Below are 26262 nucleotides of genomic sequence, written 5' to 3'. Positions count from 1 at the left end.
GGACACAAACTGTTTCAGACTCTCCCCTCTGGCAGGAGGCTGCGGTCCATCAGGACCAAAACTTCTCGCCACAAAAACCCGTCTGCACTAGCCTCATTAACAAGGCCCAGGTCCCCCACTGACACTCCCCCCTTGCAAATGATACAAATGTCTCAGCACATGTAAATACTGTTTCATCTCATCGGGCACAGACCTGGCACGTCGCACATATTTGTTGTTGATTGTTGATCTTTTGTTGTATATTTTTATGTTGTCCATTTATATATTTATATGTACACAATATTCTCTTCCGTTGCGTCACTTCTGCACGGCACAGACCCAGAATAATGCACATGGATATCTGCAACATTGTTCTTCCATTCCATATTTATATATTTCTATTTATTTATGTTGACTGTATGTTTGTCTACGTGTAGCACCTTATCAACACAGCAAATTCCTCATATGTGTAAAACACTACTTGGCTTTAAAGCTCCTTCTTATTCTGAAACCATTTACCTCTACAAAGGTGAATATGTACACAAGTTACAGTTCACTGTCAAAGAAACAAGAAAGGGAACTCCACCCAACTGTTACATCTAAGACAAATATGGCAGTAAAAAGGCATGATAAAACTGGACAAATGCAACAAAATTATGGTGATTGTCTTCCGCAGCTTTTATATGAAGAGTGGGCAAACTACAGCGTCTTCTACAAGTACCAGCCCCTCGGACTTGTGCGGTAAGGACACTTTTTTTAGGTATAATAATTTATTTAGGATTATTCATTCATATATCGTATTCATCAGCCAGGGCTCTTATTTTGAAGGACTGTAATAGCAGCTCATTGCTTGTACATATTATACTTGTATATCATATGCTTTTTAATAACATGGCAGTAAGTATACCACATTGTAATCCTTCATTCTGCTAACAGGTTATAACAATAAAATTATAATTAGTTCATTTGTCCCCATGGGGAAATTCCCTCTAATGGTAATTTTACACATGCAAACAAACACACACACAGTGATGGGTCACCACAGCGCAGTGCCCCGAGCGGTTAGGGATGAGACGCCTTGCTTATAGGCATCTAATACGCCAGTGCCCTGGAGGTGAATTGGCATCTCTCCAGCTATCAGCCGCCTCTGTATCGACTGACTTGATTCATTTAGGCCACCCTCCAGTTCGAATCCTTATGGACTGAGCTACTGCGAGTTGAAATAAGTTTAATGCCACTATGAATTTGAAAATGTCAGATGTTGGTAATAATTTATGGTTGTGTAAATGTACTTAAAAAGAATCCCTTCACAAAAGACAGGTAGTGTGGTCAAGGGTGCTGTGTGGAGAAGTCTTTCTAGGGCTGCCCCTGACAAAGAATTTTTAGTCAACAGTAGTCGTTAGTTAAAGCTATTTGGCCACTAGTGACATTTTTAGTTGCCCCATGGAGGGCGCGAGTCAACCCGGGTGGCCCGTGGAGAATAAATGGCTGGAGTTTGAAATTAAAGGGACTTGCGGTTACAGAATGGATGTCTATGGGAGCATTGGTTGATATACGATTAATAGCTCCACCTAGAGGCCCGTGGGGACGGCGTGGCTGATGACGTCCCCGAGTTTGGTGTAGATCGGCCATTGCAAACGTAAGATATCACATCCAGTTTTTTGCGTTTCTGCAAAAAGATTTTAGCTTATAATTTGGATGTTTTTTGGCGGATCAAAGTTCCCTTTTACAAAGTTTTATCGGCTGGGTGTCGATCAGACTTGCGGCTTTGGAGGAGTAAATTAAAATAGGTTTTTCAGTTTTTGCGATGTAGCGAAAAAAAGTTTAGGCAGAAATGGGTGTGGCCTGTACATGCAGTGGTTTGGACCTACACTGTGAGACATAAGACAGGTAATAAATTACCACACAAAAGCCTTCCTATAAAAGTACCTTTTGAGGAGTGATTTAAACATAGGTACTGATTTAGCTGACCTAAGTTCGTCATGTAGGGATTTCCACAGTTGAGGGCTTTAACAGAAAGTGTTTTGTTTTTTTAAAGAGGTGGGCTGTTAAAAGTGTTCTTCCTTTTGAAGAAGTGGCATGAGTAAATCTATAATGTAGGTAGGAACAAGGCCATATAATGCTTTCTGTAGTGGACAGAGTGTTGGGCTGTCCTGGTCCCAGAGAAAGTTTTTCCAGGTCCTGTTACCTGTACCTGTTAATGGAACATAAAGTTACGGATCATCCACATAAAAGTGGAAATCAATCGTGTACCTCCAAGTTTTCTGATCCAAAGAAAGCATATAAATACAAAACAGTTTAGGTCCAATAATTGACCCATGTGGGGAGATTTCAGGATTTCAGTGTCATATGGAACCTAAAAACATCTATTTAATATAAGAAATACTTATATTACATATAGTCATTTAGCTGACGCTTTTATCCAAAGCAACTTACAATTGCTATACATTTCAGAGATCGCACATCTCTGGAGCAACTAGGGGTTAAGTGTCTTCCTCAGGGACATAATGGTAGCTGGGTCACAGAGGAGGTTTGAACCTGGGTCGCTCACACCAAAGGCATGTGTCTTATCCATTGCGCCATCACCACCCCAATATTAAAAGTATCTAATAAAATATCAACAGAGAGATTATTCCGCTTACATGTGTTAAGGTTTGTGGTTTCATGTAATGTGTCCATCTTGACTTCCTGGATCTCCCCAGTCCCTTAAACAGTGGTGCTCCTACCAACATAGCCCCCTGTTTTAACACAGGTCTGTTTTCAGTCTGAATTCATACTTATTTTTAATCTTGTAATTTGACAACCCTGGACAATTACAGTTTAGATTTCCATATCATGATATCAACATAGTAGTTTTTGTCTGAAAAATGGAAATGATTTGAATCTCTTTGGTGTTGTTTAGGAAGTACTTTGGCGAGAAGATTGGTCTGTACTTTGCCTGGTTGGGTCTGTATACGCAGATGCTGATTCCTGCCTCTCTGGTGGGGGTCATTGTCTTTCTGTATGGATGTGCAACAGTCGATGACAACATACCAAGGTAAACACACACAACAAGCACATACATGAAGCAAAGACTGTGAGCTTTTTTAAGTGGAAAACTTGATTGTCAGCCTGTTGAATCTTTAACCAGTCGTTCTCTGCAGCTTTTTGTCTTACTGAAGCTGTTGCTGCTAATTCAACATGTCTTGCTTTTTGCTAATGTACAGGGAAATTCCCTTTTTCCCTTTTCCCATTGCAGTTAGCAACAGGCAGTATTTATGAGATGATTTTAAATGACGTTAATTACATTAAATGACGTTGCAACTATAAAACAATGTTTGTCAGCTTAGCTGTTAGTTCCATTACTTAACAGATGTTTTCTGTGATGCAGTTTTGTTGTTTGCCAACTAAAAAGAGGGCGAAGAATAAGTAATTTAATTATTTTTATGTTCTGTTTTGACTGTGGACAGAGGTCTCTACCAAAATGACATGGAAATGTTAGTGTGGACACAAGTCCTTTTGACAGTTTAAAAATTGGATGGTGTATTGCACACCTTAATGTCTGGCTCAAAAGCTAAAAGGAGACTGTTATTTGGAAAGACGGAGCTCCTACATGATGTGGGACGGTTTTACAATGACCCTACAAATAGGTCTGAGAATATGGTAGGGCTGCCTCTAAGTTGTAAATCTGTGTGGCACTGGTTCTTAAAGTTCTACAGTTGAAAAGGATAACAGTTATTTGATATCCCTCCAAATTTAATACAGGGCTCTACACTAACTTTTTTGCCCAGGAGTACTGCTCCCACACACAAAGAAATTTAGAAGTAAGTGAACATTACACAGTAACACAGTTTATTAACAAACAATTTATTAGGGTTCAAACCACCAAGCAGTAGAACCCTTTTATGTTTGTCTGTTTTAGTTTTTATTATTATGATTATTATTATTAGAGTTCAAACGGCAAAGCGGCAGAACCCTTCTATTTTCGTCTGTTTTGGTTATTATTAGGGCCCGAGCACGAACCTTGCGAGGTCCCTATTGAAACTGAAGTGATTTTTTTTCTCTTTTTTCTGCAAAGTAAGCTCATTTATGGGGGTCTAAACATGCTTAAAAACTCACCAAACTTTGCACACTCCTGCACATGGGCGTGACAAAATGGCTCGCTGGCGCCACCTAAAAAATTCGAAAGAATTTGCCACTTGGCCACGTTCAGCCTACATGCACAAAATTATTTGGGGAAATATATCAAGACACACAAAAAAGCCTCAAGGACCCACACCCTTAACGCAACAGGAAGTCCGCCATTTTGAATTGAAAGTGCAATTTTAACCCATTTTATACCATTTACAGGGCGCATACTTTAACATCAACTTCAAATTTTCGCTTCGATGTTACACGCTTTGCCATGACACAGGAAGTTGTTGTAACTTCACTGTACATGCTCACATCCAGAGTTGCACCCTGAACACATCCACATGCTAACATTCACTCATTATCATAGCGCTACCTGCTGGCAACAGGAAATGCAGCCTCCACGGCATGTTTCACCTACATGTATGAAATTTATGTGGCACATGTATCATATCCAGATGTACCAAAAAGCCTAAACCCAACAGGTAGTCAGCCATTTTCAATTTTATGGTCATTTTTGGATGATTTACACACTCCGTACTTTAACTCCTCCTAGGGATTTAGTCTGATCGACTTCAAACTTTCGCTGTGCAGTCTAAACCCACTGATGATTAGAAGTTGTACAAACAGTTATCATCAGTCGTATATGGCGTGTCGTCAAAAATCGACAATTCGACGTGAAACAGGAAGTTGTTATAACACGAAGGGAACAGAGGAAGTGACGTAGAGCTCCAGAATCTGCAACACGTCCACCTCACACCTCGACATGCTACACGTGCGAGGGCCCACCCAATGCTGCTTGCAGCTTTAATTAGTTGTCTTGGCTCTTTATTATTTATTTATTCTACGTCTCTTTGTCATCTATCTTCTCCTGCACTGTTTGTCGTAGAAACTTTGTTTCAATTTCAAAATGTACATCATGTTCAGGAGATTTATGTTATTACCTGTGTTGCTAATATCTGTAATGGCTGATTTTATATTAATATTTTTATGTGAATAAATGAATGGATTTCAATGGGAGCAGAGGCTCTACTTTCTTCCAATCTACTCAACTTTAAGAGCTAAATGCTCCGGCATATGTGCAGCTACAGACTCCATTTGAGCTGTAAGTTGCAGAAAAGATGTGGATTTTTCAAATTTGTATTTGGTGTTTGCTAAAAAAAAAAGTTTACTTTAGTCCTTCCAAAGTGAAGGGGTTCACAGCTTTTATAGACTTAATTGTTGTGTCATGTGATCACCTTAGAGTGTGGAGAGGATTTGGCAGACCAGGTTGTTTTTTTTTGTAAACTGCTGCCAGTCGTGTATATTTATCTCTGTAAGTACAAAAAAGGCACCAAAATGCCTTTCCTTAAAAATTGCAAAATCTTGCTCAGTAGAGGTTTAGTTTTTTGTCTCTGAACCTCAATTGATAGGAAACTCATGTCTTTCATTTACTCCCTGTTGTAGCTGCAGGCTGAGTTGTCCCCCTGTAACCAATTCTTTAACTCGCTATATCTTCCATACATGATACTTGGCACAGTAACTCAGACAGATGTGCCCGCACTTCCATAGAAATATTACACCAATCGACCAGATGGAGGCGCTGTATTTGAGGTAAAAAAACTTTTCAAAGGCCACCTACTTCACACCATAAGTCCTATTGACTTGAAATTTCTCACAGAAGCCCAGCTCAGGGTGCTCTATAAAATACCACCAGGGTTCATTTAGATACGCCTACAACAAAGAACAAATATATATAAACATATTTTTTGAATCTACTCCTACACTGTAGCTCCAATTGCCACCAATGGTTCATCATTGGACTTAACATATAAAATGTATAAAGCTTGTTGATAGCTCCTTTCATTTTCAAGATATTGACCAATAAAATTGTAAAGGGGCGTGGCTCAGGACATAAATAGACAAAAATCCGCAACTGTTGGTGCAATCATCACAAAACTCACAGAATATGTCCCCATGAGTGCTGGAAATATACTCTGAAAGTTTCATTCAAATCGACCACTAGGGGGCCGCTTTAAATGCATCGTAAATGGACGTGGGATTATTCAAATTAAGCTATAAATCAGAAAATCATTACTTAAACTTATATAACCACGTGTGTAAAGTTATTTTGAAGTTGTTAATGCGAAAAAAGGTCTGAACCAGCAAATCGCATCATGTATGGTGTAAGAACACTTTCAAACTTTCATATTCGTATATTTTTAACATTTATGCATCCATGCGTTTTCATACATGTGAGTCAATAAAATTACATTTCTGTTTTTATGTGAGTGTGACTCTAGAAGCTATGACTGTTCACATTCATGAGTACAACTCTGATTTCTAAGACTACGAATTCTTCACTATGAACACAAATTCAAGTATGTGGGTACGAGTCAAGAACAGCTGAAATGACATCACAGGACAGGTTATCGAACCTCGATTCCATCTAACGCGCATGCATCAGAGGTGAAAGATGGCTAACAACAGACCTGAGGCTGCTAGCCTAGGCTCAGCATCACAGGTAAAGTAAATAATGTGTTCATTCAACATTTTTTATACGATTTTACTATTTTTAGCACTTTATAATGATTTACATTTCTGACATTATTGTTTTAGGTTTCAACCTAATGATATTTACTCGCTGTTAACTCTAGTGCTAGACGACGTTAGCGTTGATGAAGTGCTCTGTGTGAAAGTAACGTTAACCTTATAACGGTAACGTTAGTTAACTTAGTGATGTTACAACTGTTTCGCCGATTGACACTGAACTGCAAGATCTACCATAACGTTACCTGAAATAAACTTCACTGCTATCATATGTTTAGCAATGTCAACCAGAGCAGTAATAACAACTGAGCCAGATGTAGTAATTGTTTTAGCTTGCAAGCTAAGGATAACGTCATTTACACCTCTTAGTTTGCCAAAATACTTCAGTTGTGCTGTTTTATAAGTCTATCTAGCCAAACGTTACATAATGTTGAATTGGTACGGATAAGTTAACGGTAGGCATATGTATTTTTGACATTTACAGGGACCATTGGCTACTCAGCTACTGCAGCGTCTGGAATCAAGGATCAGTGACACATTAAGTCAACCATACTTTTATTTGGACTACTTCCAGTATGTTGTAAATTAGGAAGCCTTTATACTGACATCTGCATCTACTATTTTAAACATCCCAGCTGAAATTGTGGAGTGTCTTTTATCCCTTCAAAGAAAGATCCACGCAGCTCTTTCCCAAGAGAATCCCTGTGTTTTTAGTAGAGAAGGAGGACGCGGCTGACCAAAATCTAGTTTTTCTGAGGAGCTGCTGTCCAGGCTCATTGACATGCCCTTACTAGTGTCTTGTATCGCCAACCTGCTGGGTGTCAGCCAAAGTACTATTTTCCGTATGCATGAACTCGGATTGTCCACAAGACGTACATACAGCAGTTTATCTGACAGTGAACTGGATGATGCTGTGCTGACCATAAAAACCAGGATCCCAAACACGGGGTACAGAATGGGTAAAGGTTGTCTGCAAGCAAATGGACATAGAGTTCAGTGGAATCGCATTAAGGAGTCCATGCACAGAGTCGACGCTCCAGATATTTTGGAAAGAATGACACAGCTGGGTGGCATCGTCAAGAGGACATACTTCGTACAGCGGCCTTTGTCATTAGTGCATGTGGACCCAAGCCATAAGCTCATAACGTAAGGTTTTCATTTATTTATGTACTTTATTATTGGTGTTGAGTTAATGTAGCTCTTTTCATTGACTGCTCATTGTCATCTCATTTTTTTGATTTCATGGTACAACATCATCATATTTGGTGCAATAGATGGTTACTCAAGAAAGGTGCGCCACTTTTTTAATACTTTTATTATAGTGCTTTATTGTTCCTGTATATGTTTATGTTCATGGATTCACTGTTGATAGACTTCATATGGGTCCGTCCGCATTTGTTGTTTTTGAATCCAAAACGTATAAGAGAACCAAATTCAAATAACTGTCCAATTTTAGTTTTTTGCAAATTCCTTTTTTTCATTTTCTTTGAATTAAGACATTAAGAATTAAGACATTAAGAAAAACAAGACAGGTGGGTCAGATGACCCGGAAGTAAAAGTAAATATATCAAATTAAAGGCCAAGCAGGGATGGCCATTCTGTAACATTATACATGGACTAACATCATAAAAGGGTAACATCAAAAGAAAAATTAAATAAACAAATTAGCCTGTACTGATGGGACGGCAGTGGCTCTGGAGGTAGAGCAGGTTGCCTGTTGCCTGTTGCCTGTTGCCTGTTAACCGGAAGGTCAGCGGTTCAATCCCTTGCTCCTCCAGGCTGCATGATGAAGTGTCCTTGGGCAAGATACTGAACCCTGAATTGCTTCTGGGGAATGTTCTGCCAGTGTATGAATGTTAGTTTCTGTTTGTGCACTTAGGCATAGTGAATTAATGTGTGTGAATGGTGAATGCAGATGTAGTGTAAAAGTGCTTTGAGTGGTCGAAAAGACTAGAAAGGCGCTATACAAATACGGAGCATTTACATTATTGATGGAAGCATGCAATTTTATTTATATAGCGCCAAATCACAACAACAGTTATCTCACAGCGCTTTTCATAAAAGAGCAGGTCTAGACCGTACTCTATGATGCTATTTACAGAAGCCCAACAGTTCCCACCAAGAGCAGCACTAGGCGACAGAGGCAAGGAAAAACTTCCTTTTAAGAGGCAGAAACCTCGAACAGAACCATGGCTCAGGGTGGGCGGCCATCTGCCTCGACCGGTTGGGGTGAAGGAGAGAGAGAGAGAGAGAGAGAGAGAGAGAGAGAGAGAGAGAGAGTAGGAGAGGAACAGAGAGAAAAAGAGAGGGATGTAAGGAGAGAGAGAGGGGAGGGAGGCAGCCTACACAATATACACACAGAGGTACAGACAGTAAAGGTGATGTTGCTATAGACTAAATGAAAAATGGTACAGATATTTATACTAGTGTTAATGGTAACAGTCGTAATGTTAATGATTATAATAACAATAATAACAATAAGACTAGCAACAATAGTCGTTGCAGCAGAGGGTGTCAAGCAGGAACACAGGGGCAGCAGGTGACCCGCAGCCACAGATCCAGACTCCACAGCTCCAGAGCCAGAAAACCTGCAGGAAGTGATAGGAGGAGAGAGGAGAGGGACGAGAAAGCACAAGACTACCGGAAAGGGGAGAAGTTGTGTTAGTAACATGCAATAATGGGATGAGGTTGCATACATAGGGAGAGAAAGTAGAGGAGAGAGGAGCTCAGTGCATCATAGGAAATCCCCCGGCAGTCTAGGCCTATAGCAGCATAACTAAGGCATGGTTCAGGACTCACCTGAGCCAGCCCTAACTATAAGCTTTATCAAAGAGGAAAGTCTTAAGTCTACTCTTAAATGTGGAGATGGTGTCTGCCTCCTGAACCCATTTTTGCAACGAAAGATTTTTTTAATTGTGTCTCTCGAAGTAGAAGACAACCTCCTCTATACCTGTTATTTGAAAGTTTATATGTGCTCTATATGTTGACTCTTGCTGTGCACATGGATTCATGCACAGTATTAAACCACATGTATTAACTACTGTTGCTAACATGCTTCCATCTGTCCAGGTTTATTTATTTTTATTACTTAACATTTTTCATCTAACCTTACCCTGGTATGTTAGTCCTTGTATAATGTTACACAATGGCCATCCTTGGCTTCTATTTTTAAATATTTACCTTTAATTCCAGGTCACCTGACCCACCTGTCTTGTCTTTCTTCAAACGGAGAAACGAAAAAAGGAATTTGCAAACACCAAAATCAGACCCGTAACATTGTTTGAATTGGTTTTCTTGTTTGGATTCAGAAAAATGGGGAAAAACATTATTTCCTTTTCTTTGTTTTTTGGTTCCAAACAACATATCACAACGTATATGCACGGAGAAGCAAGAGAATATAATGAGAAGAGGGGGGAGCAGCTCCAGCAGGGGATGCCAAACTTCTCTTTCCCGAGCCACATTAATCAGCTCTGACTGAGGCGTTCTCAGGCCAGTGTGGAGATATAATCTCTCCACCTAGTCCTGGGTCTTCCCTGAGGCCTCCTCCCAGCTGGACGTGCCTTTCAACTGGCTCCTTTCAACGCAAAGGAGCAGCGGCTCTACTTTGAGCTGCGGATGGCCGAGCTTCTCACCCTATCTCTAAGGGAGACACCAGCCACCCACCTAAGGAAACCCATTTTGGCCATGTGTACCCGCAATCTTGTTCTTTCGGTCATGACCCAGCCTTCATGACCATAGGTGAGGGTAGGAGCGAAAATTGACAGATAGATCGAGAGCTTTGTCTTACGGCTCAGCTCTCTTTTCGTCACAGCGGTGCAGTAAAGCGAGTGCAACACCGCCCCCGCTGCTCCAATTCTCCGGCCAATCTCCTGCTCCAGTCTCCCTTCACTCATGAACAGGCCCCCGAGGTACTTGAACTCCTTCACTTGGAGTAAGGATTCATTCCCTACATGGAGTTGGCACTCCACCAGTTTCCTGCTAAGAACCATGGCCACAGATTAAGAGGTGCTAATCCTTATCCCAACCGCTTCACACTCTGCTGCGTACCGATCCAGTGAGAGCTGAAGGTCACAGACCGATGATGCCATCAGGACCACATCATCCGCAAAAAGCAGTGACGAGATCCCAAGCCCACCGAACCGCAACCCCTCCTCACCACGACTACACCTCGATATCCTGTCCACGAATATCACAAACAGGATTGGTGAAAAGCGCAGCCCTGGCGAAGGCCAACCCTCACCTGGAAAGAGTCTGACTTACTGCCGAGTACTCGGACACAGCTCTCGCTTTGGATGTACAGGAATTGGATAGCCCTGAGAAGGGCCCCCCTCACCCCATACTCCCGTAGCACCTCCCACAGTATCTCCCGGGGGACCCGGGTCATACGCCTTCTCCAGATCTACGAAGCACATGTAGACTAGATGGGCATACTCCCAAGCCCACTCCAGGATCCTTGTGAGAGTAAAGTGCTGGTCCGTTGTTCCACGACCATGACGAAACCCGCATTGTTCCTCTTCGATCCGAGGTTTGACTATCAGCCGAACCCTCCGTTCCAGCACCTTGGAGTAGACTTTACTGGGGAGGCTGAGAAGTGTGATACCCCTGTAATTGGCACACACTCTCTGGTCCCCCTTTTTGAACAGGGGAACCACAACCCCAGTCTGCCACTCCTTGGGCACTGTACCTGACTTCCACACAATGTTAAAGAGACGTGTCATCCAAGACAGCCCCTCCACACCCAAAGCTTTTAGCATGGCAGATCTCATCAATCCCCGGGGTTTTGCCACTGTGGAGTTGTTTGACTACCTCAGTGACTTCCACCAGGGATATTGACAAGAAACCCCCATCAGCCTCCAGCTCTGCCTCTACTAGAGAGTAAGTAAGTAAGTAAGTAAGTAAAAGTTTATTTCTATAGCACCTTTCACAGGTATAGGGCCACAAAGTGCTTCACAACAAAAACATTAATATCATAAAATACACACAATAAAAGCATAGACAGTACATGATCATATCAACCCACAAGTAGCTAATTGAAAGCCTGAACAAATAAATGTGTCTTTAGTCTGCATTTGAAGGCATCAACAGAATCAGAAGAGCGCATAGATGGTGGAAGGTCATTCCACAACCTAGGGGCAACAGCCTGAAAAGATCGGTCACCTCTAGTACGGTAGCGAGTGCGTGGAACCGTCAGCAGGTTCTGATCCACAGACCTCAGAGCACGCACAGGGGTATAACGCTGAATCAGGTCACTAATATAGGGTGGAGCCTGGCCATGTAAAGCTCTGAAAACTAAAACCAAAATTTTAAAATTTATCCTATAAGACACTGGTAGCCAATGAAGTTCTTTTAGGATTGGTGATATGTGAGACCTCCTATTAGTACGTGTTAAAATTCTGGCTGCAGAGTTTTGTACTAATTGCAGTCGAGAGAGCTCCTTCTGGTTTAGGCATAAAAATAAACTATTACAATAGTCTAACCGCGACGACACAAAGGCGTGAATGATTAGCTCCAAATCATTTCTTGAAACTATATTTCTAAGTTTTGAGATTTTCCTTAATTGAAAGAAGCAGTTTCTCGTCAGCTGCTTGCAGTGCTGCACTAACGACATGTCTTTGTCCAGGACAACTCCCAAATTTCTAAGACTTTGCTTAGCAGACTGGCCTAAATCACCCAAGTATTGTTTAATTCCTGGAATTGCATCCTCAGGGGCAATGATTAATGTTTCTGTTTTGTCTGCATTTAGCTGCAGGGAGTTTTCACTTAGCCATTTTTTAATTTCCACAAGACAATGGAGCAAGGAGTTTAACTTCCAGATCTCTGACGGCTTGAAGCAGCAGTAAAGTTGGATATCATCAGCAAATAGATGAAAAGAAACATCATTGAACCTTTGTATGATCTTTCCCAAAGGGATCAAATACAACAAAAATAAAACGGGGCCCAGAACAGAGCCTTGAGGCACTCCACAAAGCAAGTCTGCAGACTCAGACCTTATTTGGTTTGCTGTAACACTAAAACTACGCCCAGATAAATATGAGGTGAACCACTGCAGAACTGACCCTGACAGCCCTACTTGATCCCTTAATCTTTCCAGCAAAACCTGATGGTCGACGGTGTCAAAGGCGGAAGACAGATCCAAGAGAACTAGAACAGTGTGTTTTCCAGAATCAGCAGACATCATAATGTCATTTGACACTTTCAGTAAGGCCGTTTCGGTAGAGTGTTGTTTACGAAAACCTGACTGAAATGGCTCATGGATGTTACTATTATCCAGGTAAAATGTCAACTGTTCGCAGACTACCTTCTCAATGATCTTGGATAAAAACGGGAGCTTAGAAATAGGCCGAAAACTATTCAAATCCGACGGGTCCAAACCTGCCTTTTTTATTAACGGTTCCACTATAGCATGCTTAAAAGCATCTGGAAAAACGCCAGTAGACAGCGAGAGGTTAACCATTTTGGTTACACAAGCGCCAATATCTTCAAACACTTTTTTGAATAATCTGAATGGAATGACATCCGATGAACAGGAAGATGGCTTCATCCTGGTCACCAATTCAGAAATATCTGAAATCGTCACAGTCCTAAAAGTGGACCACATGCTGGAGACTGGCTTAAAGACAGCAGTGGTACCACACGAATGTAACGGGATTTTATCTTTAATCATTTTAATTTTATTAGTGAAAAAACCCAAAAAAGCATTGCTGTCAGCTTCACAAAAAACAGGGATAACTGGGGCAGCAGGGCAAACAAGTGTATTGATCGTATCAAACAGCACTTTAGGATTTTTTTTATTTAATGTTATTAGTTGACGGAAATAGTCAGATCTGGCTTTTCCAACCGTCACATTATAGGACAACACAAGTTCTCTGAGATAAAGCCTGTGTACCTCAAGGCTAGTGGATTTCCACAGGCGTTCAGTCTTTCGACACATTCTCTTAAGTTTTAAAATCTCTTCATTAATCCAAGGCCACATTTTTTCCCGAGTAGGCAAGTTTGAATTAACAGGGGCCACCTGATCCAGAATCTTTTCACAGTGATTGTTTAAACAGTGAACAAAATCATCCACATCAGGGCAATCCATAACTAGAGCAGGATCAAACAAATCAGAGAAAGTGTCTGCAGTATTTGCCGTGATAACACGTCTCTGAGACCTAACTACTGGAAGCTTTGGGTCAGAACTGAAGTGAAGATCAAACAGAACAATATTATGGTCGCTCATATAGACATCATTTACAGATACGTTTAATATATCTAGGCCAAGTGTAAAAACCAAGTCTAAAATATGGCCTTTTTGGTGAGTGGGCTCAGATACATGCTGATTAAAATTAAAAGTTTCAGTCAATGTTAAAAATTCCATTGCGGGGCAAGATGAGTTGTCATCTACATGAAGATTAAAATCCCCAAGGATTAAGACAGATTCCAGCTTAATTATAGAGGATAAGAATTCACTAAAATCCTTTAGAAAGACAGCAGCAGGGCCTGGAGGTCGATAGACCAGAATACAGTAGAAGGGGGATAAAAAACCCACCTTTACCATCTGCAATTCAAAAGAAGAAAATTTTTGGGGCAAAATTTCATTACATTTGTGGAAATCCTTGTGCACAATAGCCAGTCCACCACCGCGACGAGAGGGGCGGGGCCTCCCAATAGCAGAGCAACCCACTGGGCAGAGCTCATTTAAATGAATAAGCTCGTCCTCTCTCTGCCATGTCTCTGACAAACACATAATATCCAGGCCTTCCCTTGTGAAAAGATCGTTTAATGAATGCGATTTATTCGCAATAGAACGAGCATTCAACAGGCCGAAATGCATTTTGGAGAACGTCACGGAGGCAGTGTCCCTGCTTTGCAACGGGATTGGTTGCAGGCACGACCAGCGGTCACATGGTCTTTTGCCGGTCCATTTGGAAAGAGCCGGCACAAACACGGAAGTAAACATTTGCGGCGAAAGTCTCGGACCACCACTCCAGCGCTGTGAAGGATCCAGGACACCCGTTGAAATCCGAACAGGCGGCGGCGAAGCTACGCTGCCGCACACATCGTGAAGAGGAATCCGCCGCAGGCACTGAATGCGGTCCCGGCGGCCGAAGACAACAAAGCCACCGCGCGCTGCGGCACGCCTACGCCTGACCTGGACACCGGACCGCAAGCCTCTTTTCCTGAATCTCCTACGGACCCTACCCGGAGCCCGGTATAGTAGCAAGTAGTCAGGAGAGTCAGGATCGATAGCAAATGGAGGAGGAAATGCCTGTTTGAACCTGTCGTAATTATCAAACAGGACCTCCATCGACTCTCTGATGTGAAACAAAGAGTCCCGGTCATAAGTCCATACAGCCAGAACACATCCATCTGTTATGCAGGCTGAGATGATCACGTACACTGAGAAACAGAGCATTAATAATTTACACAGCAGGAAACGAGCCGCGGCTCTGCCAGTTACAGGCGCCATCTTGCTCATCTTGTCGGTCGAGTGCGAGTCAGTCGGATTTAGGAGTTCCTCTAAATGTTCCTTCCACCGCTCAATTACCTCCCCAGTTGAGGTCAACAGGTTCCCATCCTTACTGTACACAGCTTGGACGGTTACCCGCTTCCCCCCCCTGAGGTGGCGGGCAGTTCTCCAGAAGCACTTTGGTGCCGACCAAAAGTCCTCCATGTCTTCTCCAAACTTCTCCCACATCCGTTGCTTTGCATCTGCCGCAGCAGAAGCTGCAGCCCTTTGGGCCCGTCGGTGCCTTGCAATCTGCCTCCGGATTCCTCCGAGACAACAAATCCTGGAAGGCCTCCTCCTTCAGCCAGACGGCTTCCCTGACCACCGGTGTCCACCACGGTGTTCGAGGGTTACCGCCCCTTGAGGCACCTAAGACCTTGAGACCACAGCTTCCCACTGCGGCTTCAGCGATAGAAGCTTTGAACATTGCCCATTCATGTTCAATGTCCCCAACCTCCACAGGGATGCCAGAAAAGCTCCGCCGGAGGTTTGAGTTGCAGATCTCACGGACAGGGGCCTCCTCCAGTCGTTCCCAGTTCACCCGCACTACCCATTTGGGCTTACCAGGTCTGTCCAGAGTCTTCCCCCACCGCCTGACCCAACTCACCACCAGATGGTGATCAGTTGACAGCTCCGCCCCTCTCTTCACCTGAGTGTCTGAAGCATGCGGCCTCAAATCAGATGAAACGATTACAAAATCGATCATTGATCTTCGGCCTAGGGTGCTCTGGTACCATGTACACTTATGAGCATCCTTATGCTTGAACATGGTGTTCGTTATAGACAATCCATGACTATCACAAGTCTAACAACAAACACCCACTCGGGTTCAGATCAGGGGGGCCGTTCCCCCCAATCACGCCTTTCCAGGTATCTCCATCATTGCCCACATGCGCATTGAAGTCTCCCAGCAGAACTATGGATTCCCCTACTGGAGCCCCATACAGAACTCCATTCAGGGTCTCCAAGAAGGCCGAATACTCTAAACTGCTATTTGGTGCATATCCACAACAACAGTCAGTCAACAGTCCCCCCCCCCCGTACCTGAAGGCGTAGGGAGGCGACCCTCTCGTTCACCGGAGTAAACTCCAACGTAGCAGTGCTCAACCTGAGACTTGTGAGTATCCCCACACCCACCTTGCGCTTCACACCTTGAGCAACTCCAGAGAAGAATAGTGTCCATCCCCTATCAAGGAGTACGGTTCCAGAACCAAGACTGTGCGTGGAGATCAGCCCCACCAGATCTAATTGGTAGCGCTCCATCTCCCGCACAAGTTCTGGCTCCTTCCCCCACAGAGAGGTGACGTTCCACATCCCCAGAGCCAGCCTCTGCTGCCCGGGTCTGGTCCGTCGAGGCCCCTGACCTTCACCTCCACCGATGTGGCAGCGCACCAGACCCCTGTGGATCTTTTGATGGATGGTGGGTCCAAAGGATGGAGAGGGGGGGTGCCACGTATCATCAGGCGTCTTTATGAACCATTCTCATTCTGGCCCCTCACCTGGAACCACTTTGCCTTGGGAGACCCTACCAGGAGCACTAGGCTCCAGAGAACAGACCCTCCAGGCACGCAAACCTCTCCACCATGATAAGGTGATGGTTCCTGGAGAGGATGTCAGAAAGCTTATTTTAATTATTTATTTTATGTTGATTATTTATTCTGACTCTAATCTATTTTTTATTTTACCTTTGTTGCTTTGACACCTGATTTTTCTTGTGGTTGTAGGCCTGTAGGCCAAGTACTTTGCCTTTGCAGATTCACCATATGAAACTCTGTGTGTCTGTATAGATACTGCATCTGGAACCAGCAACAAATAACTGCTCAAACACTGCCCTTTCATTTTTCCTGAAGGCAGTAGAAAACTATGGCTGGCCAGGTACATAGCTTCCAGGTAAATAGTGATATCTTGTGCTGCAGTTTCTATGCTCTTGTTGATCATTTCTGTAATGTTCAATGGAATATTTTGTTGTGATGAATATAAATGAGCATTTCCCCCCCATTCATTTTCAAAGGTCAGGGGTGATGAAGGCGTTGAAAATGTCGCCATTGCTGAAACCATGTTCAGTGTTAAAGGCACTGGAAGAGGGAGCTTCATCGCTGGCTGAAGTGTACACAACCAAAGGTTAAAATAATAATTTGCATAATTTACAGTATATTCATAGTGACAATGTTAAATCATTGTCAAAAATTATTTTAAGTAAGACTATATGCAAGATTACTTTTGAGTTGAGTGAGTCCTATTATTTCCTATCTAGGATTGAGTACCTATGGCGAGATGTCTGGACCTGTGTCACTCATCTGTACTATGAAGTTCTTCACAGTCTAGAGGAAGATGGCCTGTTGGATTTGGCAGATGCTGTTCATCTGTTTTGTGCCCATTATGTGTTCCTTCCGCGTCTGGCAGAGGCCCTTCACACCTTCACAGAAGGCTGGGTCAACCATCCCTTACGATCTGAAGGTGGACTCACCCCTAACCAACTCTGGGTTATGGGTAACATGCAGAACCCTTGTGACCCAGATGAAGATTTGCAGGTTTGTTGAAGCTATCTCTCACAGTAGTCTCCAAAGGCAAAGTGCAGTAAAAAGTTTTCAACCTGAAGGTGTGGATTTAGAGTTATATAAAAATTTTAAAGATGTCAATAACTCTTGAAGAAAGTTATTGAATAAGCACACAATTAGACCTGTCAACTGAGGATAATGTGAATGATTTTCAGTTTTTATTGTCTTTAGTCACTGCACTATGCCTTTGTAGGTCAATGTGTGCTTGGTTGTGTTTTCAAATATTTCTAAATATTGTTTCATACAAAATAACACTATTTTCAGAACATGGAGCTGTTTGGGACTGACTGGGAGATGTTTGAAAGTGTGCCTGAAGAACCTTATGGAGTTCAAGTCCCAGATATTGAGTGCCCGTTGACTCCAGCTATTATGGAAACTGTACAGTCCATGATAAATCCCTCTGGATTGTCTGTCATTTATATATCGATGGTTCAGTGCATTGAAATTCTATGTGTGACACAAAGAAACATCTAAGATACAATCAGTCCTTGCAAAAGATTTAATGGAATGAAGTTGAACATTTGCAAACAAAGCCTGAGAGTTACAAAAGACTTGCTGCTGTGACGATAGTTAATTTTAACATGGGAGTAACAGTGATGTAAAAACAAACTCATTCATTTTGGTTTTGAAGTGAACCATCACTAACAGCAAAATGAATGAGTTTGCAACAATGAATAACAAAGTTATTCACAGAAACAGGAAGTTGTCAAATAAAAATGCCAATAAAACAATACAATGAATATTTTGACTTATGGCAGTTACTTGGTAGTTTTCCCTTGGACTGAGTTGTTACGCCCATGGCATATGGCTAGTGTCATAATGTTTTGGAATTCACTGAATATTTTCAGGTGCACTGAGGGAAATGTGATTGTATGAGTGCAGGCGCTAACAATAGGGAAACAGTGTGTTGTGTGTCACTGTCATGGTGGAATCTCACATTTAGTCCTTATCACTTGAACAGGCTTGTATCCCTGTCCGGTGATCCACTGCATGATTCAAACTTTCTGGAACAATATTGTTGTTGCTTGGGCCACCTTGTTCTTAAAAAAGAGATTAAATGTGAGTCTGGATAAAAAACAATTAAGATGCTGCTGCCTTCCTTTTTATTTTGAAGTTCATACAATTAGTTAATACAATCCCTCAATTAAATGAGATTAACCTATTAAGCCTAGCCCCTTTTTGGGTTGGGAGCAGGGGGTGTTAAAAGCCCTGGCTGTCTAGTTTATGGCTGTAAAATTTCATGAAGCAGTGTTATTCTAGAGGTCACAATATTAAATATCACGTTACATCAAGATTCTGCAAAAGAAACGTTAAGCCTGGTGAATTTATTGGAGTATATTAATTGATAGCTAGACCCAAATTACTGTAGGACAGCAGAAGAAAAGCTTACAATCTCTTTATCATTCTATATTGGCTAAAGCATACCAGAATCCTCAATTTCCTGAAGGTAGTCCTGGAAAAAGTTCATGATGTTTGTTTCCATGCGGTGTTTGGCAGAACCAATCTCACTGAAGACAGGGCGGCTGTTCTCCAGAATGAAGACTGCATGCACCTTTAAGCAGAAGGAAATTAATTTCAGTCTGATTCAACATAGTAATTCTTGCAGAAAACATAAATGCTTAATTAAAAGCAGACACAAACCTATGTTGAGCTACTAGGACTTGTTGTTACAGTCTCTATGAAGAATAAGCACTTTTTTGGAACAAATCCCCACATCCTTGAGGAGCCTGGCTGTTAAAGTCACTACAAACCCTCCACATCCAATCTCAACAGGGAGTATGCCAGTCGTCCAGTTTTGCTAGCTCAGTGTACATCTGGCTTTTCATTCATATGCTTCCCCAACGGCAGCCTTCGATAGTACTGTAAGCCCCAAGATTTACAGGGACTTCTGTGAAGTTGACCACAAAATCAGGTCTGGCCTAAGAGTAGTTGAGACAAGAATGTACCTTATCGTCTTCCACTGTTACAAACAGTGGTTGGCAAAAGTCTTGATGGGTCTTCATGATCTTTGTTAGGTCATAGAGCTGCAGGCCTTTTCTGAGCTGGTCAAGCATCGGGATGAATCTCATGGTGGAGTGAAGTATAACAGCTCTCAGGGACAATTTAAAAGTTATTTCAGGAGAATCTACTTTTGTGGTAAAACTTTTAGTTTAGTGTAGAGAAGATTAGACATATGCACTTGTGTCTGTAAATTCTGTTAAATTATAATTTGGTGACATTTAAAAGTGGTTTGACAACATAGCTTTGCAAGAAAAAATTCCAAATCAAGTCATAAATTGTTGTACAAACCCCTTTGCCATAATAACATAATAAAACCAAAAATCTGTCTATCTACAATCTACCTTATCATGCTGTCTCTTTTATCCACAGACACGCTTCCAGTGTATCCGCAGGTCACAATGTCCCCAATCAGGTCGCTGATGTTTTCATCACTGGAGCTGTTTATCTGAAAGTCGAATAGTGTTAAGTGAAAGTTGTTCTCATTGCATCATTGTGCTCTACGGTCAAACAAACAAGAAAGTCATTAGATTTGTGCAATCCATATCATAATGGAGTTAATACTATTATTGACCTTGATAAAATTAGACTTACCTTTATAATTAGCTGAGACAGTTCCAAATCTGTGACATCACTGGCAGACACTTGAATGCTGTCAGAATCACCAGAGCAAAGATATCTGAAGCACCACTCACGCAAGAAGTTAGGGCAAGGTCTGCCTTCTGCCAGACTAGCTGCCATGACTTCTCCTGCAGTCCTAATAACTGGAAGAATGAAACAATTGAAACACAGCAAACTAAAGTAGTACTGGAATTAATACGCTTTAAGACAACATGCAAAAAGAAGTTACAGGATTCTTCCTTTTCTTATCTGGACCTTCAACAAAGAGTCTTTTTTCTATCTCTCCCAGCATTTCTGGAAAACCAAAAATACAATTTTTCAATAAGCAGTTGAGCTCGTAGCACCACCAGAGGCCCCCTGTTGACAAATGTGTCTGATTAAACAAATATGGACATACACCTGTACCTGTGAGGAATTCTTTGGTAAGGGCACCAGTATCAATGCCTGCCTCGGCAAAGAATGTGACCTTAAGTCTACATTTTGTTGAGGTCTTCTTCCGCCGTTGCCACTGTTGCATACCTCTGTTGTAGAGATCAGTTTGCGGCACACAGATGGAAAACGTGTTTGTCTCATCCACTTGACAAGCGATCCACTTCAAGATGTCCTCAGCACTGGAAAATGAAAAAATACAGACATTGAACATTACAAAGGGATAACAACAGGCCTTTTTTTTAACATTGAACATTTACAACTAAATTTATGGGTGGTTTTATGATTTTATAGATGTTTGCTACTGTTTTTCAGCGTCGTCGTTAGGCCTAGTACAATTTCCGCACTGGTGACGTTCTCAGGAGTGAGGTGAGCCCTCAGTGAAAGTCCAAACGGGCAAAAACATCACAAACATACCATCTTTTTGGATTACTAGATTTCTCTATGCTCACAATTGCTCAACAGGAAAAACTAACTCCTCCTGCAGTATCTCTTTAAAGGTTTAGTGTTCGGATAACATCATTCACCACCATAATTCTTTAATACACAATTTTACCTTTGAAAGGTACTGATTGGATCACTTGACTCATTGTCATTGTCATCTGAAGTTCTGCACACAAAGAAAAAAAACAGTCCTAAATTAACAATATACAATTACATATAAAATGAAAAAATTTGGCAAGCAATCTCCTTACATGTCATTTATTATCAAATCAACATGGTATACATAAGTAGTTACATAAGTATACATATACATTAGTATACATAAGTAGCACTGAAACCAACATTACCGTAATCTGCAACTGGCTGCATGGATCTCAAGATGAAATGCATTTTCGCACATAGGACACTCAGCTGTCTAAAAAATTAACTACTTCTGAAATATAAGAAAACATATCTAAGCTAAAGAACCTTCAACACACTTGTAGGGCCTAATTTATAGCTAACAAATGGCATTTGTAAATGATGTCTATGAAGATGGACTTGTGCAGCAACCAGCCACCATAGATATTTTCCAGCCTTGGATATGTATTCAAAAGCAAATCTGTTAACTAAAATAACAGAAGCATGATTAAGTCTGTAATAAAATGATTTATATTTCTGAACTACCATATATTTTGTCTACTATACTAATATTAATTACATCAAGCATTAATATTCGTGCGTGCATTGATATTGATATATACAGCGTGCTAGCCTTGAAAATCCAGCTGTATTATAACATTAACTTAGCTCTCCTTATTAGCTAGGCTCCTTACATGCTTGCTAATAACTTTTTTAAAGCCGGGTCTCGGACATTGACAGCGTTGTGTTGGACATATTTGTGCAGCTGTGTTCCATGAGGGAGAGAGAGAGAGGTACGGGTGAGTGAGAGAGAGAGAGGGACGAGCGAGAGGAAGTGCTGCGCGAATGCGCTACGGCGCTCTGCAATCAAATATGATTTTAAATAGGCTTTGTAAAAAAAAAAAATCAGGTCAGCGTTGATATTGTGGTGGGCCGCCACAAATAAATGAACGTATGGGAAACACTGGTGATGTTTTCATTAATAATTAATGAACGTTTTCCAAGGCCAGCCAGTATAAGCTGTAGTTCCTCTTCTCCTTTTGGTGTTTTTTCACGTTGTTTTTCAAGAAGAAAAAAGTCCACCAAAAAACTCATCCCGGGTTGTGTTGGTGTATATAGTGCAAAACGCTTTTTGCCTCTGGCCTCCTTTTGAAAAAATCCAGGAAAAAACATGTAAGATGGTAAACTATTATTCTCATCTTTTATCATCCATCAACACAGAACAACCTAACATATTCAAAGCAAAAAATATTAAAAAATCTTCAAAGCAAATTAATTTAATGTTTAAAATCTGTACCGATTTTCCACCCTTTTGCTGACATTAGAATCGGGACCTAATTTGTCTAAAAGTACCTACACTGGGAGCGCAATTACAAAATGAATGCAGACAACAACCCATGTATCCTACCGAGCCATTTCTTGTTTCACAGACTGTCCAGAGTCATTGATGCCTAACTGTCGCCACTGACTGCTCTCCCTGTCCAACAGCAGCTTCTCCTGTACTGCCCTGACTGACTGGCCTGACATTTGACGGTACACTGTTTCTCAGCAGCAACACCAGGTTTTGGGCTGTGCTTAATGTGTCTATTAATTGGACCTGAGTAAAAAGAAAGACAATAACTAAATGCCAAATGTTATTGCCATAAGTATTTTTAGTATTGTAAAGAATACCTGCAAAACACATTAATCATAGTAAGGTTTGTCAACGTCACGGGCCTCTGTCCGCATTCAGACCAAAAAGTAAGCACGTCCGGACCCAAGCTGGAAAGTCTTTTGTTCTTTAGACAGCTCAGTGCTGAAGAAAAAGTTGGCTAAGTTATTAGCATTACTGATCTAGTGGACATTGCTAAACATATGATTACAGTGCAGTTTACATCTTTCACACAGAGCACTTAACGCTAAAGTCATCTAGCACTAGAGTTAACAGCGAGTAAATATTGTTAGCTTGCAAGCTAAAACAATTACTTCGTCTGGCTCAGTTGTTATTACTGCTCTAGTCGACATTGCTAAACATGTGATAGCAGTGAAGTTTATTTCAGGTAACGTTATTGCAGATCTTGCAGTTCAGTGTCAATCGGCGAAACAGTTCTAACATCACTAAGTTAACTAACGTTAACTTTATAACGTTACTTTCACACAGAGCACTTCATCAACTCTAACGTTGTCTAGCACTAGAGTTAACAGCGAGTAAGTATCGTTAGGTTGAAACCTAAAACAATAACGTCTATGAGTTGCAGAAATGTAAATCATTATAAAGTGCTATCAAAATAGTACAATCTTATAAAAAATGTTGAATAAACACATTATTTACTTTAACTAACTAACTAAGCCTAGGCTAGCAGCCCCAGGTCTTTTGTTAGCCATCTTTCGCCTTTGATGCATGCGCGTCACATGGAATCGAGGTTCAATTCAACCTGTCCTGTGACGTCATGTCAGCTGTTCTTGACTCATACCCACAAACTTGAATTTATGTTCATAGTGAAGAATTCGTAGTAGTAGAAATCAGAGTTGTACTCTATGTTAATGTGAACAGTCATAGAGTCACACTCACATAAAAACATCTCACATTGTGGATCAGATGTCCCACCTGGTGCCAGAGAGCTGCAGAGACAATGAGTCCTCATTGTGCTGATGGGGTGGACTGACATGGAAAGGCCTTCTTTCCTTCTGTTTACTTTGACTTTTAAATATTGTCCATATTTGTTTCAGATCCATTTAAAAAATATATGGTTTATGGTTCACTTGTAATAAATTCTATATATTAGCACTCCCTGTCTTTACTACTTACTGAAAAGCGAATCGTATACCACAGATAAAACATGAAACATTAAAGCTGAACTCTAAAGAACATCAGTCCAGTATAAATTAAAAAGTGAAAATACTCCCAAAATGTTTCACATAAAATGTTTAAAAGTAATTATGCAGTGTATTTCTGTGTGTGCAGGAGTATTTTTACTTTCTACCTTGTACTTTAAGATAAATAAGGAGCCATACACCCAGTACCCATATACTGTATATCAGAGCCTGTTGGGTTTAGGGCATTGCTCCAAGAAGCTTTTTGGTACGTCTGGACATGATACATGTGCCACAGAAATTTCATATATGTAGGTTAAACGTGTGGCGGGGGCTGCTTTGTTAAAGTTCCTGTTGCCAGCAGGTGCCGCTATGACTGTGGGTGAATGTCGGTATGTACATGTGTTCAGGGCGGGACTCTCATCCTACATGTACAGTTTGGTGCAGATGTGAGCATGTACACTGAAGTTATAATAACTTCCTGTTTCATGGCGAATCATCGACGCCACGGACACGCCCATTGACAAAAACTCACAGATAGCACAACTTTTCATCTTCAATGCCTTTAGAAGGCACAGCAGAAATTTGAAGTCGATCTGACTAAATCCCTAGGAGGAGTTTGTTAAAGTACGGAGTGTGTAAATCATCCAAAAATGGCCATAAAATTCAAAATGGCCGACTTCCTGTTGGGTTTAGGCTATGGCTCCAAGAGATGGCTCCTTTTTTGTGCGTCTGGACATGTTACATGTCCCCAGGAAATTTCGTGCATGTAGGTTGAACGTGGACGAGGGGCTAATTTTTTCCAATTTTCTAGGTGGTGCTAGCGAGTCATTTTGCCACGCCCATGTGCGAAACCCATAAAATATGAAATTTTTCACCAGTTCTGACGTGTGCAAAGTTTGGTGAGTTTTACCACACATTCTCCCTTCACCTTTACTTTTTATAAATGCCAACGGTTGCTAAGAAATTGATGAATGCAACATTTATAATGACCCCTGGTCACTGAATGCATTTGTGTGAAAGCAATAAAAAGTGATGCACAGTTTAGTCCCCACTGACTTCTGCTGTACTGACTGTGTGTTTTGAGTTAGCATGAGCAAAGGTGAGAGCAGCTTTGACCAGAATGTCCAATAATTCCACTGAAGATGGGAAATAAATCCACTGGCCTTGTTTCCCTGATGTTCATTAGCTCTATTCTGGCAAGAGAGCTCCAGTAAACACAGCAGAAAACTTACTTTATGCACAAAACAAGACAAAGCAGCATGCGCCAAACACAGAATCAGCCAGTGACTGAACCCTGACCTAGCCTTTGCTGAGTTTAATAAAAAACAATGAATGAGATCCACAATTTGTAGTATCTCATTTGTGTGTGTGTATGTCTTGTTTTCCAGCATGGAGATCTGCCACCCAAAGAACAACATCACCATGTGCCCTCTATGTGACAGAGTGTGCAGCTACTGGAAACTTAGCACTGCCTGCGGAACAGCCAGGGCCAGTCACCTGTTCGACAATCCTGCCACCGTTTTCTTCTCTATATTCATGGCTCTTTGGGGTGAGTGAACACATCAGCTCACTCCAAAATACATTCATACAATCACTTTCCACTTATGAGGTCTACCTAGCTAAACTTTATGGTCATTTTGAGGGCTGTAGCTTGTGGTGCCATTGAGTTGACCCATGATTAAATCATGCCCCCTCTTACTTATCTGTCAAGTTTTCCATTCTAGCACTGCAAGTTTACTTGACAACTGTGACAGATTTACACATTTTGACATTTAGGTCATTTTTTTAAATTGGTACTTCATTTCAGAAAGAAGTAGACAGAAGTAGACAAACACAGACGTCTGACTTGTGGTCAGTGCTTTGATTTTCCCAGCTGAAATATTGTCAGATTTTTTCCATACAGTGAATGTTCCAATCTTGAAGTTGTCTAATGGAACCTGTGAATCCTCAAAATATTGTTAACTAATCATATGCTTGAGGTTTCTACCTCTTAAAAGGAAGTTTTTCCTTGCCTTTGTCGCCTAGTGCTGCTCTTGGTGGGAACTGTTGGACTCCTGTAAATAATATCCCAGAGTATGGTCTAGACCTGCTCTTTTATAAAAAGCGCTGTGAGATAACTGTTGTTGTGATTTGGCACTATATAAATAAAATTGAATTGAATTGAATTCCCATACCCCACCAAGGCTCTAT

At 41.4% G+C, this 26262-nt stretch overlaps 1 protein-coding gene across 1 annotated transcript; it reads left to right on the top strand.

Moving 5' to 3' along the window:
• The first annotated feature begins 507 nt into the window (after window positions 1–507).
• On the top strand, window positions 508–25677 carry LOC119898446 (anoctamin-1-like). The gene is made up of 3 exons (XM_038712616.1): window positions 508–720; window positions 2882–3016; window positions 25461–25677. The coding sequence occupies exons 1-3, from the start codon at window positions 515–517 to the stop codon at window positions 25627–25629; spliced, it is 510 nt and encodes a 169-aa protein (XP_038568544.1). The 5' UTR covers window positions 508–514; the 3' UTR covers window positions 25630–25677.
• The last annotated feature ends 585 nt before the right edge of the window (window positions 25678–26262 follow it).

Source organism: Micropterus salmoides, unplaced genomic scaffold (genome assembly GCF_014851395.1).
Source record: "Micropterus salmoides isolate LMB-PRFRI ecotype aquatic unplaced genomic scaffold, ASM1485139v1 Ms_hic_scaffold_1130, whole genome shotgun sequence".
NCBI lineage: Eukaryota > Metazoa > Chordata > Actinopteri > Centrarchiformes > Centrarchidae > Micropterus > Micropterus salmoides.
This window is presented reverse-complemented; position numbering and strand designations above follow the sequence as displayed.